The sequence below is a fragment of the Mirounga leonina genome, unplaced genomic scaffold (genome assembly GCF_011800145.1).
Source record: "Mirounga leonina isolate KUSES-001 unplaced genomic scaffold, KU_Mleo_1.0 Mir_174, whole genome shotgun sequence".
In the NCBI taxonomy this organism is placed as follows: domain Eukaryota; kingdom Metazoa; phylum Chordata; class Mammalia; order Carnivora; family Phocidae; genus Mirounga; species Mirounga leonina.
The window spans coordinates 24,411,869-24,423,140 of NW_023270451.1; the positions used below are offsets into that span (position 1 = coordinate 24,411,869).

At 38.1% G+C, this 11,272-nt stretch overlaps 1 protein-coding gene across 1 annotated transcript in view; it reads left to right on the forward strand.

Annotated features, from left to right (window-relative positions):
- SDHAF3 (succinate dehydrogenase complex assembly factor 3) overlaps nt 1–10,466 on the forward strand; it is a 67,575-nt gene extending 57,109 nt beyond the window's left edge. Inside the window, exon 2 of the mRNA XM_035020608.1 lies at nt 10,224–10,466. Coding sequence (XP_034876499.1) covers nt 10,224–10,427 — 204 coding nt within the window. The 3' untranslated portion in view covers nt 10,428–10,466. The remainder of the gene's footprint in view (nt 1–10,223) is intronic.
- The last annotated feature ends 806 nt before the right edge of the window (nt 10,467–11,272 follow it).

An 11,272-nucleotide genomic window follows, 5' to 3' on the forward strand; every position in this document is an offset into this window, starting at 1 on the left:
GTTGTTTGATTATATTTGTCCAGAGTTTACAAGGTTATTTGGAGGAGGGTTGGTCTGATGGAAGTTACCCCACCATTAATTGATTGAACATCTTGCATAACCTTTTTCTTAATGTGATAAAAATATATATAACATGAAATTTGCCATTTCAACCATTTTTAAGCCTATAATTCATGAGCATTAATTGCATTTACCATGTTGTGCATCAGTTACCACTATCTATACCCAAAACCTTTTCTTAACCAAACAGGTACTTTGTGCTTATTATGCAATAAATCCCATTTTCCCAACCCCTGGCAACCTCTGTTCTATTTTCTGTCTCTCTAAATTTGCGTATTCTACATATTTCATGTAAGTGGAATCCTATAATATTCATTGTGTTGGCTTATTAGCATAATGTTTTCAAGGTTATCCACGTTGTAGAATATACCAGAACTTCATTCCTTTTTTAATTTTATTGTTAGTCACTATACAGTACATCATTAATTTTTGATGTAGTGATCCATGATTGTTTTCGTGTAACACCCAGTGCTCATTGCAATATGTGCCCTCCTTAATACCCATCACCGGGCTAACCCATCCCCCCACCTCCCTCCCCTCTAAAACCCTCAGTTTGTTTCCTGGAGTCCATAGTCTCTCATGGTTCATCTCTCCCTCCGATTTCCACCCCCCCCCTTATTTTTCCCTTCCTTCTCCTAATGTCCTCCATGCTGTTCCTTATGTTCCACATATAAGTGAAACCATATGATAATTGTCTTTCTCTGCTTGACTTATTTCACTTAAGCATAATCCCCTCCAGTTCCATCCATGTCAATGCAAATGGTGAGTATTCCTCCTTTCTGATGGCTGAGTAATATTCCATTGTATATATGGACTACATCTTCTTTATCCATTCATCTTTTGAAGGGCATCTTGGCTCCTTCCACAGTTTGGCTATTGCGGACATTGCTGCTATGAACATTGGGGTGCATATGGCCCTTCTTTTCACTACATCTGTATCTTTGGGGTAAATACCCAGTAGTGTAATTGCTGGGTCATAGGGTAGCTCTATTTTTAATTTTTTGAGGCACCTCCACACTGTTTTCCAAAGTGGCTCTACCAACTTGTATTCCCACCAACAGTGTGAGAGAGATCGCTTTTCTCCACAACCTCGCCAACATTTGTTGTTTCTTGCCTTGTCAATTTTTGCCATTGTAACTGGTGTAGGATGGTATCTCAGTGTGGTTTTGATTTGAATTTCCCTGATGCCTAATGATGTTGAACAAATTTTCATGTGTCTGTTAGCCATTTGTATATCTTCTTCAGAGAAGTGTCTGTTCATGTCTTCTGCTCATTTTTTGACTTGATTGTTTTTTAGGTGTTGAATTTGAGAAGTTCTTTATAGCTTGGAAATCAGCCTTTTATCTGTACTGTCATTTGTAAATATCTTCTCCCATTCTGTGAGTTGCCTCTGTTCTGTTGACTGTTTCCTTTGCTGTGCAGAAGCTTTTTATCTTCATGAAGTCCCAAAAGTTCCTTTTTGCTTTTGCTTCACTAGCCTTTGGAGATGTATCTTGAAAGAAGTTGCTGTGGCTGATGTCGAAGAGGTTACTGCCTATGTTCTCCTCTAGGATTTTGATGGATTCCTGTCTCACACTGAGGTTTTTCATCCATTTTGAGTTTATCTTTGTGTATGGTGTTAGAGAATGGTCAAGTTTCATTCTTCTGCATGTGGCTGTCCAATTTTCCCCGCACCATTTATTGAAGAGACTGTCTTTTTTCCAGTGCATATTTTTTCCTGCTTTGTCGAAGATATTTGACCATAGAGTTCAGGGTCCATATCTGGGCTATCTATTCTGTTCCATTGATCTATGTGTCTGTTTTTGTGCCAGTACCATGCTCTCTTGGTGATCACTGCTTTGTAATATAGCTTGAAATCAGGCAACATGATGCCCCCAGGTTTGTTTTTCTTTTTCAACATTTCCTTGGCAATTCGGGGTCTTTTCTGGTTCCATACAAATTTTAGGATTGTTTGTTCCAGCACTTTGAAAAATGTCATTGGAATTTTGATCAGGATGGCATTGAAGGTATAGATTGCTCTGGGTAGCATAGACATTTTAACAATGTTTATTCTTCCGATCCATGAGCATGGAATGTTGTTCCATCTTTTTGTGATGGAACATGAGTGTTCTGTAGTTTCTAGAGTATAGATCCTTTACCTCTTTGGTTAGGTTTATTCCAAGGTATCTTATGGTTTTTGGTGCTATTGTAAATGGAATTGTTCTCTAATTTCTCTTTCTGCAGTTGCATTGTTAGTGTATAAGAAAGCAACTGATTTCTGTGCATTGATTTTGTATCCTGCCACATTACTGAATTGCTGTATGAGATCTAGTAATTTGGGGGTGGAGTCTTTTGGGTTTTCCACATAAAGTATCATGTCATCTGCGAAAAGAGAGTTTGACTTCTTCTTTGCCAATTTGAATACCTTTTATTTCTTGTTGTTGTCTGATTACAGGACTTCTAGTACTATGTTGAACAATAGTGGTGAGAGTGGGCATCCTTGATGTGTTCCTGATCTTAAGGGAAAGGCTCTCAGCTTTTCCCCATTGAGGATGATATTTGCTGTGGGTTTTTCATAGATGGATTTTATGAACTTGAGGAATGTTCCCTCTATCCCTATACTTTGAAGAGTTTTAATCAGGAAAGGATGCTGTATTTTGTCAAATGCTTTTTCTGCATCAACTGAGAGGACCATATGGTTCTTCTCCGTCCTCTTATTAATGTGTTCTATCACATTGATTGATTTGCGAATGGTGACCCACCCTTGCATCCCGGGGATAAATCCCACTTGGTCATGGTGGATGATCCTTTTAATGTGTTGTTGGATCCTATTAGCTAGGATTTTGTTGAGGATTTTGGAATCCATATTCATCAGGGATATCGGTCTGAAAATCTCCTTTTTGATGGGGTATTTGCCTGGTTTGGGGAGGTAATGCTGACCTCATAGAATGAGTCTGGAAGCTTTCCTTCTGTTTCCATTTTTTGAAACAGCTTCAGGAGAATAGGTGTTATTTCTTCTTTGAATGTTTCGTAGAATTCCCCAGGGAATCCATCAGGTCCTGGACTCGTTTTTTGGGAGGTTTTTGATCATTGCTTCAATCTCGTTATTGGTTATTGTCCTGTTCAGGTTGTCAGTTTCTTCCTGTTTCAGTTTTGGCAGTTTATAGGTTTATAGGAAGCCATCCATTGCATCCAGATTGCTCAGTTCATTGGCATATAGTTGATAATAATTTCTAATAATTGTTTCTATTTCCTTGGTGTTAGTTGTGATCTCTCCCCTTTCATTCATAATTTTATTAATTTGAGTCCTTTCTCTCTTCTTTTGAATAAGTCTGGCCAGTGGTTTATTGATCTTATTAATTCTTTCAAAGAACCAGCTTCTAGTTTCATTGATATGATCTACTCTGTTTCTGGTTTCTAATTCATTGATCTCTGCTCTAATCTTAATTATTTCTTTTCTAATGCATGGCTTAGGCATTATTTCACTTTCTGTAGTTCTTTAAGGTGCAGAATTGGTGAATTCAGGATTTTTCTATTTTTTTGAGTGAGGCTTGGATGGCTATATATTTCCCCCTTAGGACTGCCTTTGCAGTATCCCATAGGTTTTGGACCGATGAGGTTTCATTCTCATTGGTTTCCATGAATTGTTTAAGTTCTTCTTTGATTTCCTGGTTGACCCAAACATTCTTGAGTAGAGTAGTCTTTAGCTTCCAAGTGTTTGAATTTCTGCCAAATTTTTTCGTGTGATTGAGTTCCAGTTTTAAAGCATTATGGTCTGAGAATATGCAGGGAATAATCTCATACTTTTGGTATCGGTTGAGACCTGATCTGTGGCCCAGTATGTGGTCTATTCTGGAGAAAGTTCCATGTGTGCTCAAGAAGAATGAGTATTGTTTTAGGGTAAAATGTTCTGTATATATCTATGAGGTCCATCTGGTCCAGTGTGTCATTCAAAGCTCTTGTTTGTTGATTTTTCTATTTAGATGCTGTATTGCTGAGAGTGGAATATTGAGGTCTCCTAAAATTAACGTATTATGATCAATATGACTATTTTGGTTAACAGTTGGCTTATGTAGATGGCTGCTCCCATGTTGGGGGCATAGATACTTACAATTGTTAGATCTTCTTGTTGGATAGACCCTTTAACAATGATATAGTGTCCTTCTGTGTGTCTGACTACGGTCTTTAGTTTAAAATCTAATTTGTCTGATATAAGAATTGCTACCCCAGCTTTCTTTTGAGGTCCATTGGCATGGAAGATGGATCTCCATCCCTTCACTTTCAGTCTGGATGTATCTTTAGGTTCAAAATGCATCTCCTGTAGACAGCCTATGGATGGGTCCTGTCTTTTTAGCCAATCTGCAACTCTGTGCCGTTTTAGGGGTGCATTTAGGCCATTCACATTGAGAGTGATTATTGAAAGATATGAATTAATTGTCATCATGTTGCCTGTGAAGACGTCGTTTTTATAGATTGTCCTTGTAAATTTCTGTTGTATATCACTCTTGGGGTCTTTCTCCTTTTATAGAACCCCCCCCCTTAATATTTCTTGCAGGGCCAGCTTAGTGGTCACATATTCTTTCAGTTTCTGCCAGACTTGGAAGTTCTGCATCTCTCCATCCATTCTAAATGACAGCCTTGCCAGATAAAATATTCTTGGTTGCATGTTCTTCTCGTTTAGGACCTGAAAATGTCTTGCCAGGTCTCTGTGGGTAGGTCTGACGTTATTCTGATGTTCTTCCCTGTGTATGTAAGGAATCTCTTCCCCCTACCTGCCCTTAAGATGGTTTCCTTGGTTCTAAGATTTGTGAGTTTTACTATTACATTCCGGGGCATTGGCCTTTTTTCCTTGGTCTTGGGAGGGGTCCTCTTGCCTCTAAGACATGACTGTTTGTTTCATTCCCCAGATTAGGGAAGTTCTCAGCTACGATTTGTTCAAAAATATATCTTCTAGCCCTCTCTCTCTCTTCATCCCCTCAGGGATCCCAATAATTCTGACATTGGAACATTTCATATTGTCACTTAGTTTTCTGATTCTGTTTTCATGGATTTTGAGTTGTTTCCCCCTCTTTATCCTTCTTTTCTATCAATTGGTCTTCTAGATCACTAATTCATTCTTCTGCCTCGCTTACCCTAGCTGTTAGAGTCTCTAAGGGCAGAACTTAAAAATGCTATCAATGAGATCTAATCTAGATACTCTAGGTTGCCATTAATCAATTTCTCCATTCTAGCTCTTGTCTTCACAACTGCTACCCTGAATTCCATATCCGACATCTTGGTTACATCTGTATCCATTTGTAAATCTGTGGCAGAAGTCATAATCTCTGAGTCTTTCCTATTTTGGGGGTTCCTCCTCCTACTCTTTCTGTTGATGGGTGGTTGAGGGAATGTACAGAGTCCAAATTATTGACCACAACCCAAGCAAGATGCACCTGTTTTATAGGGACCTTAGGGTTGTTGGCCTCTTGTTCTCCCAGCCTGTCTTCTCGGGGGAGGGGCCTGCTGCACTTTTACTCAGGCAAGCCTGTTTGGGCAGAGTTGCCCTGCCCACTGTGGTGGTGGGGGGGAATGGGCTCAGTGAAAACTGGTTTTTGGGGCTTTTGTTCTCTGGTGGCTTTCCTCGTCTCTTCCAAGAGAGCAGAAGAGACCGTTTCCAACCCTCTGCCTCAGAGCAGAGAGATCACAGTCTGTTCTTCAGTGAACTCTCCAGGCCACATTATTTCCGTTTCTGTCTGTGCTGCTATAAACTGCAGTGTCCTGGGTTGTGCGCCCCTCAGCAGGGCTCCCAGTCCTTGCCTGCAGGTCGGGGTACAGGAGCTCGTCTCTGCCCTTTGTACTTCTAAAACCGTCAGCCGCCCCCAGTTTGCATACATGACCCCGCCGCTTCAGGTTTCAGTCTGGGGGGCTGCCTTAAAGTCCTTTCCCCACCACTACCAGTCTGTGAGTCTGTGCCCTGTCCCCAGTGCAGGAGGCTGTTGCTCACTGGTGGTGTAGGATCCCCACGGCTCCCTCCGCCTTCCATTTATCTTTGGATATCTGCCCACAGAATCATGGCTCCCCGCTTCATACCTCGAAACCAACTGCCTGTGATATTCTGTTTGTAGAAATCCAGATATATCTTCTTACATCTCATGCTGATTTCATGGGTGTTGAGTGGTCTGGTAGATATCCAGCTCAATTCCGGGGACCAGTTGGAATAGGGTCCCCTGCTCCTTCCCCATCTTTTTTCCATCCAACTTCATTCCTTTTTAAGGGTAAATATTTCATTTTACATCTGTACCACATTTTATCTGTTCATCTCTTAATGGACACTTGGGTATTTACACATATTAGCTATTGTGAGTAAGGCTGTTATGAACAGAAGTGTAGAAGTATGAATTCCTGCTTTCATTTATTTTGGGTAAATACCGATGAGTGGAATTGCTGGGTCTTATGGTAATTCTTTAACCTTGTGGGAACTGCCGAATTGTCTTCCACAGTGGCTATACCATTTCGTATTCCCATCAGCAATGCCCAAGGGTTCCATTTTCTTTAGATCTTTGATTTGCATTTCCCTGATCATATTGAGTATCTTACAATGATGATATACAAATGGTCAAGAAGCACATTAGAAGTCTTTGCACATTTTTAAATTGGGTTGTTGTCTTTTTGTTGTTGAAATGTAGTTTTTTTTTTTTATATAAGTCTGGGCTTTTTCATCATATAATTTTTTTTACCCATTCTGTAGTGTTTTTTCACTTTCTTAATGTTTTCTGGTACACAGACCCCAAAACATGAGCAACAAAAGAAGAAATAAACTGGTATTAGAAATCCTAGCATCAGCAACCAGACAACAAAAAGAAATAAAAGGTATTCAAATTGGCAAAGAAGAAATCAAACTCTCTCTTTTTGCAGATGACATGATACTTTATGTGGAAAACCCAAAAGACTCCACCCCCAAATTACTAGAACTCATACAGCAATTCAGTAATATAGCAGGATACAAAATCAATGCACAGAAATCAGTTGCTTTCTTATACACTAACAATGCAACTATAGAAAGAAATTAGGGAGTTGATTCCATTTACAATAGCACCAAAAACCATAAGATACCTCGGAATAAACCTAACCAAAGAGGTAAAGGATCTATACTCTAAAAACTACAGAACACTCATGAAAGAAATTGAGGATGACACCAAAAGAAGAAAAAACATTCCATGCTCATGGATCGAAAGAATAAACATTATTAAAATGTCTGTGCTACCCAGAGCAATCTATACTTTCAATGTCATCCTGATCAAAATACCAATGGCATTTTTCAAAGAGCAGGAACAAACAATCCTAATATTTGTTTGGAACCAGAAAAGACCCCGAATCGCCAAGGAAATGTTGAAAAAGAAAAACAAAGCTGGGGGCATCATGTTGCCTGATTTCAAGCTATATTACAAAGCAGTGATCACCAAGAGAGCATGGTACTGGCACAAAACAGACACATAGATCAGTGGAACAGAATAGATAGCCCAGATATGGACCCTGAACTCTATGGTCAAATATCTTTGACAAAGCAGGAAAAAATATGCAATGGAAAAAAGTCTCTTCAATAGATGTGCTGGGAAAATTGGACAGCTATATACAGAAGAATGAAACTCAACCATTCTCTTATGCCATACACAAAGATAAACTCTAAATGGATGAAAGACCTCAATGTGAGACAGGAATCCATCAAAATCCTAGAGGAGAACATAGGCAGTAATCTCTTTGACATCGGCCACAGCAACTTCTTTCAGGACACGTCTCCAAAGGCAAGGGAAAAAAAAGCAAAAGTGAACTTTTGGGGCTTCATCAAGATAAAAAGCTTCTGCACGACAAAGGAAATAGTCAACAAAACAAAGAGGCAACCCACAGAATGGGAGAAGTTATTTGCAAATGACATTACAGATAAAGGGCTGGTATCCAAGATTTGTAAAGAACTTCTCAAACTCAACACACAAAAAACAAATAAGTCAAAAAATGGGCAGAAGACATGAACAGACACTTCTCTGAAGAAGACATACAAATGGCTAACAGACACATGAAAAAATGTCCAACATCATGAGCCATCAGGAAAATTCAAATTAAAACCACATTGAGATACCACCTTATATCAGTTACAATGGCAAAAATTAACAAGGCAGGAAACAAATGTTGGAGAGGTTGTGGAGAAAGGGGAACCCTCTTACATTGTTGGTGGGAATGCAAGTTCGTACAGCCACTTTGGAAAACAGTATGGCAGTTCCTCAAAAAGTTAAAAATAGAGCTACCCTATGGCCCAGCAATTGCACTCCTGGGTATTTACCCTCAAGACACAAATGTAGTGAAAAGAAGGGGCACGTGCACTCCAATGTTCATAGCAACAATGTTTGCAATAGCCAAACTGTGGAAGGGGCCGAGATGCCCTTCAACAAATGAATGGATAAAGAGGATGTGGTCCATATATACAATGGAATATTACTCAGCCATCAGAAAGGAGGAATACTCACCATTTGCATCGACATGGATGGAACTGGAGGGGATTATGCTTAAGTGAAATAAGTCAAGCAGAGAAAGACAATTATCATATGGTTTCACTTATATGTGGAACATAAGGAACAGCATGGAGGACATTAGGAGAAGGAAGGGAAAAATGAAGCGGGGGTATCGGAGGGGGAGATGAACCATGAGAGACTGTGGACTCCAGGAAACAAACTGAGGGTTTTAGAGGAGAGGGGGGTGGGGAATGGGTTAGCCCAGTGATGGGTATTAAGGAGGACTCGTATTGCAATGAGCACTGGGTGTTATACGCAAACAATGAATCATGGAACACTACATCAAAAACTAATGAAGTACTGTAGGGTGACTAACATAACCTAATAAAAAAATAAAATTTATAAAGTATAGACAAAAAGAAGAGATGAAGTATCTGAATAAACCTTAGTGTATTTGTCCTTTCTCCTAATGAAAAGTACAATGAGATTTTTTCCAATTTTTGCTTTAACAAGTAATACCACGCTTCCTGTGCTACTCATTCATATGTTTGAAAGTCTCTTTAGGGCCATAGTTCTCAACCTGGGTCAGTCTTGCCTGCCAGGGAACATTTGGCAATGTTTGGAGACATTTTTGATTATCAAGACTGAAGGGAGGTGTGCTCCTGGCATCTATTGGGCAGAGACTAGAGATACTGCTAAAACATCCTACCCTGGAAGAACAGACTCCCACCACCCCACTACAAATTGTAGCATTATCCAAATTATTCAATTTGTTAATAGTGCGAAGGTTGAGAAACCTTGCTCTGGGCATATACTTTGAGGTGGGATTGCTAAAGCTTGGGGTACATGCAACTCTTTCAGTTATATGAAACAGATTTCTGTAAAAGAAAATATTTTCAATACAGGTAAAGGTCGGAATGTTTTGAATTAAAGTTTCTTTGGTGATAATGGCTATCCAGCAGTTATAAGCAATTTAATTAAACCAGATAAAGTTAGTGGCATTACATAGAGTTAACTATTTACTTACCTAGAGGGTACATGTAATCTTTTAACTTCATGAACTAAAATACATTGTTACTTCCTGTCTGATTAAAAGATTGATTGTAGAGTGAGAGTCTGCTTCAAAAAAGTATCACTTGTGTAAGACAACAGTAGTTGGAATATTAGGCTGCAGATGACGATTGAATGAGAGAAAAATGACAGCATGAAAAGTGTAGAATTTTTCCCTGACAGAGATTATTATTAAATATAGAACAGTTAAAGGTTTGAAAACATTCTCTCTAGTGTGATTTAATCTTTTAATTGTAAGCAAGGGAATTAACAATGAATTTTGCACCCCACTTTTAAGTCTATAAGACCCCTACCCCTCCTTAAAAACCTGAGGAAAGTTCTAGCCCCACAACTATCTGCAGTGCTTGTGTACATACATTTTAGCATATGACTTTTGGGTGGTTTATGCATTTTCTTCGAGTCTGTTCGTGGGTCACACCCAACCCCCAGATTTCCAGGTTAAAAACTTTGCTAAAAAGGTGTATTTGAAATTTTCAGTAAAAACTTAACTATATTGTTTGTATCTTCAGTGATGGAGAAAAATAGGTGACTTAGAATTTTTCAAGTCCTCTAACATTAAATGGATGCATACATATCTTAATTTTATATATATAACCTTCAGTTTTTTTTTTTTTTTGGTCTTTTTATTAGGTGTATGCAGCAGTGCTATGGCAACAAACTAATGAAAACAGACAAAATTCAACAGAAAAAGTATGTTTTGGAGCTGCCCTACCAGAAGAAAAACTTAATGACTTTCGTGATGAACAAATTGGACAGTTGCAGGAGCTGATGCAAGAAGCTACTAAACCCAATAGACAATTTAGTATTACTGAATCTAGGAAACCAACATTTTAGTCTACGCAATAAAGCTTAACAAGCATTTTAAGTTCAGAACCCCTTATTTTAAGTCTCATGGTTTTTAGGAATTTGTTTCTTAAGCTTTTAGGCTTTGAGAATGCCTAGTATTAATGAAATATTTTATTTGGGGGATGTTATTAGTGGTATCTACAATATATAGATCAATATGACTAGTACACAAAACTGCATTTAAGTAACAGTACTTGCTGGATAGGATTTGATTTTTGGACTAAACAAGAAAGAATGACTCTAAAATTCCACAAAGTTGTGGAATTTTGCCAGAATTTATTTTTATATATAAATTTAATGCTGTTCTTTTTTTCCAATCAGGCTACAGGGTGGTTTTTTTTTTTTTTTATTAAAATACAATGTATTATGCTGTTCTTGTTCAAGCATTAGCCTCATGGTTTTAGCTTCAACAGATAAGTATATTGTGATAATGACAGATGTGGAATTCCAGCAAGGTTGTTATTTATATATATTGTCATTCTGAAAGTTTCATCATTTCTACTTTAATGATTATTCTTGTAAATATCCATTCTCCCCGAGTCATTGTTCAGATACAATGACAGATTAAAAAGAAGCTTTAACATTCAGTACCATCATACATTGTATAATCTATCATACAAATGATAGTGTAATGTTTCTACAGTGTTTCTTAATAACAGATGAGCCCTTAAATTTATATAATTTGTAGTTACCTTGAGAATCTCATTTATTGCCTCAAAGTTGGGGAGATATAAAAACACTTTTATAAATTTTTTAAGTTGATTATAAACTGAAAAAAATCAAGTGGTAATCCCATGTACATCCTAAAATGTTTAATTTAAAAAAAATTACTG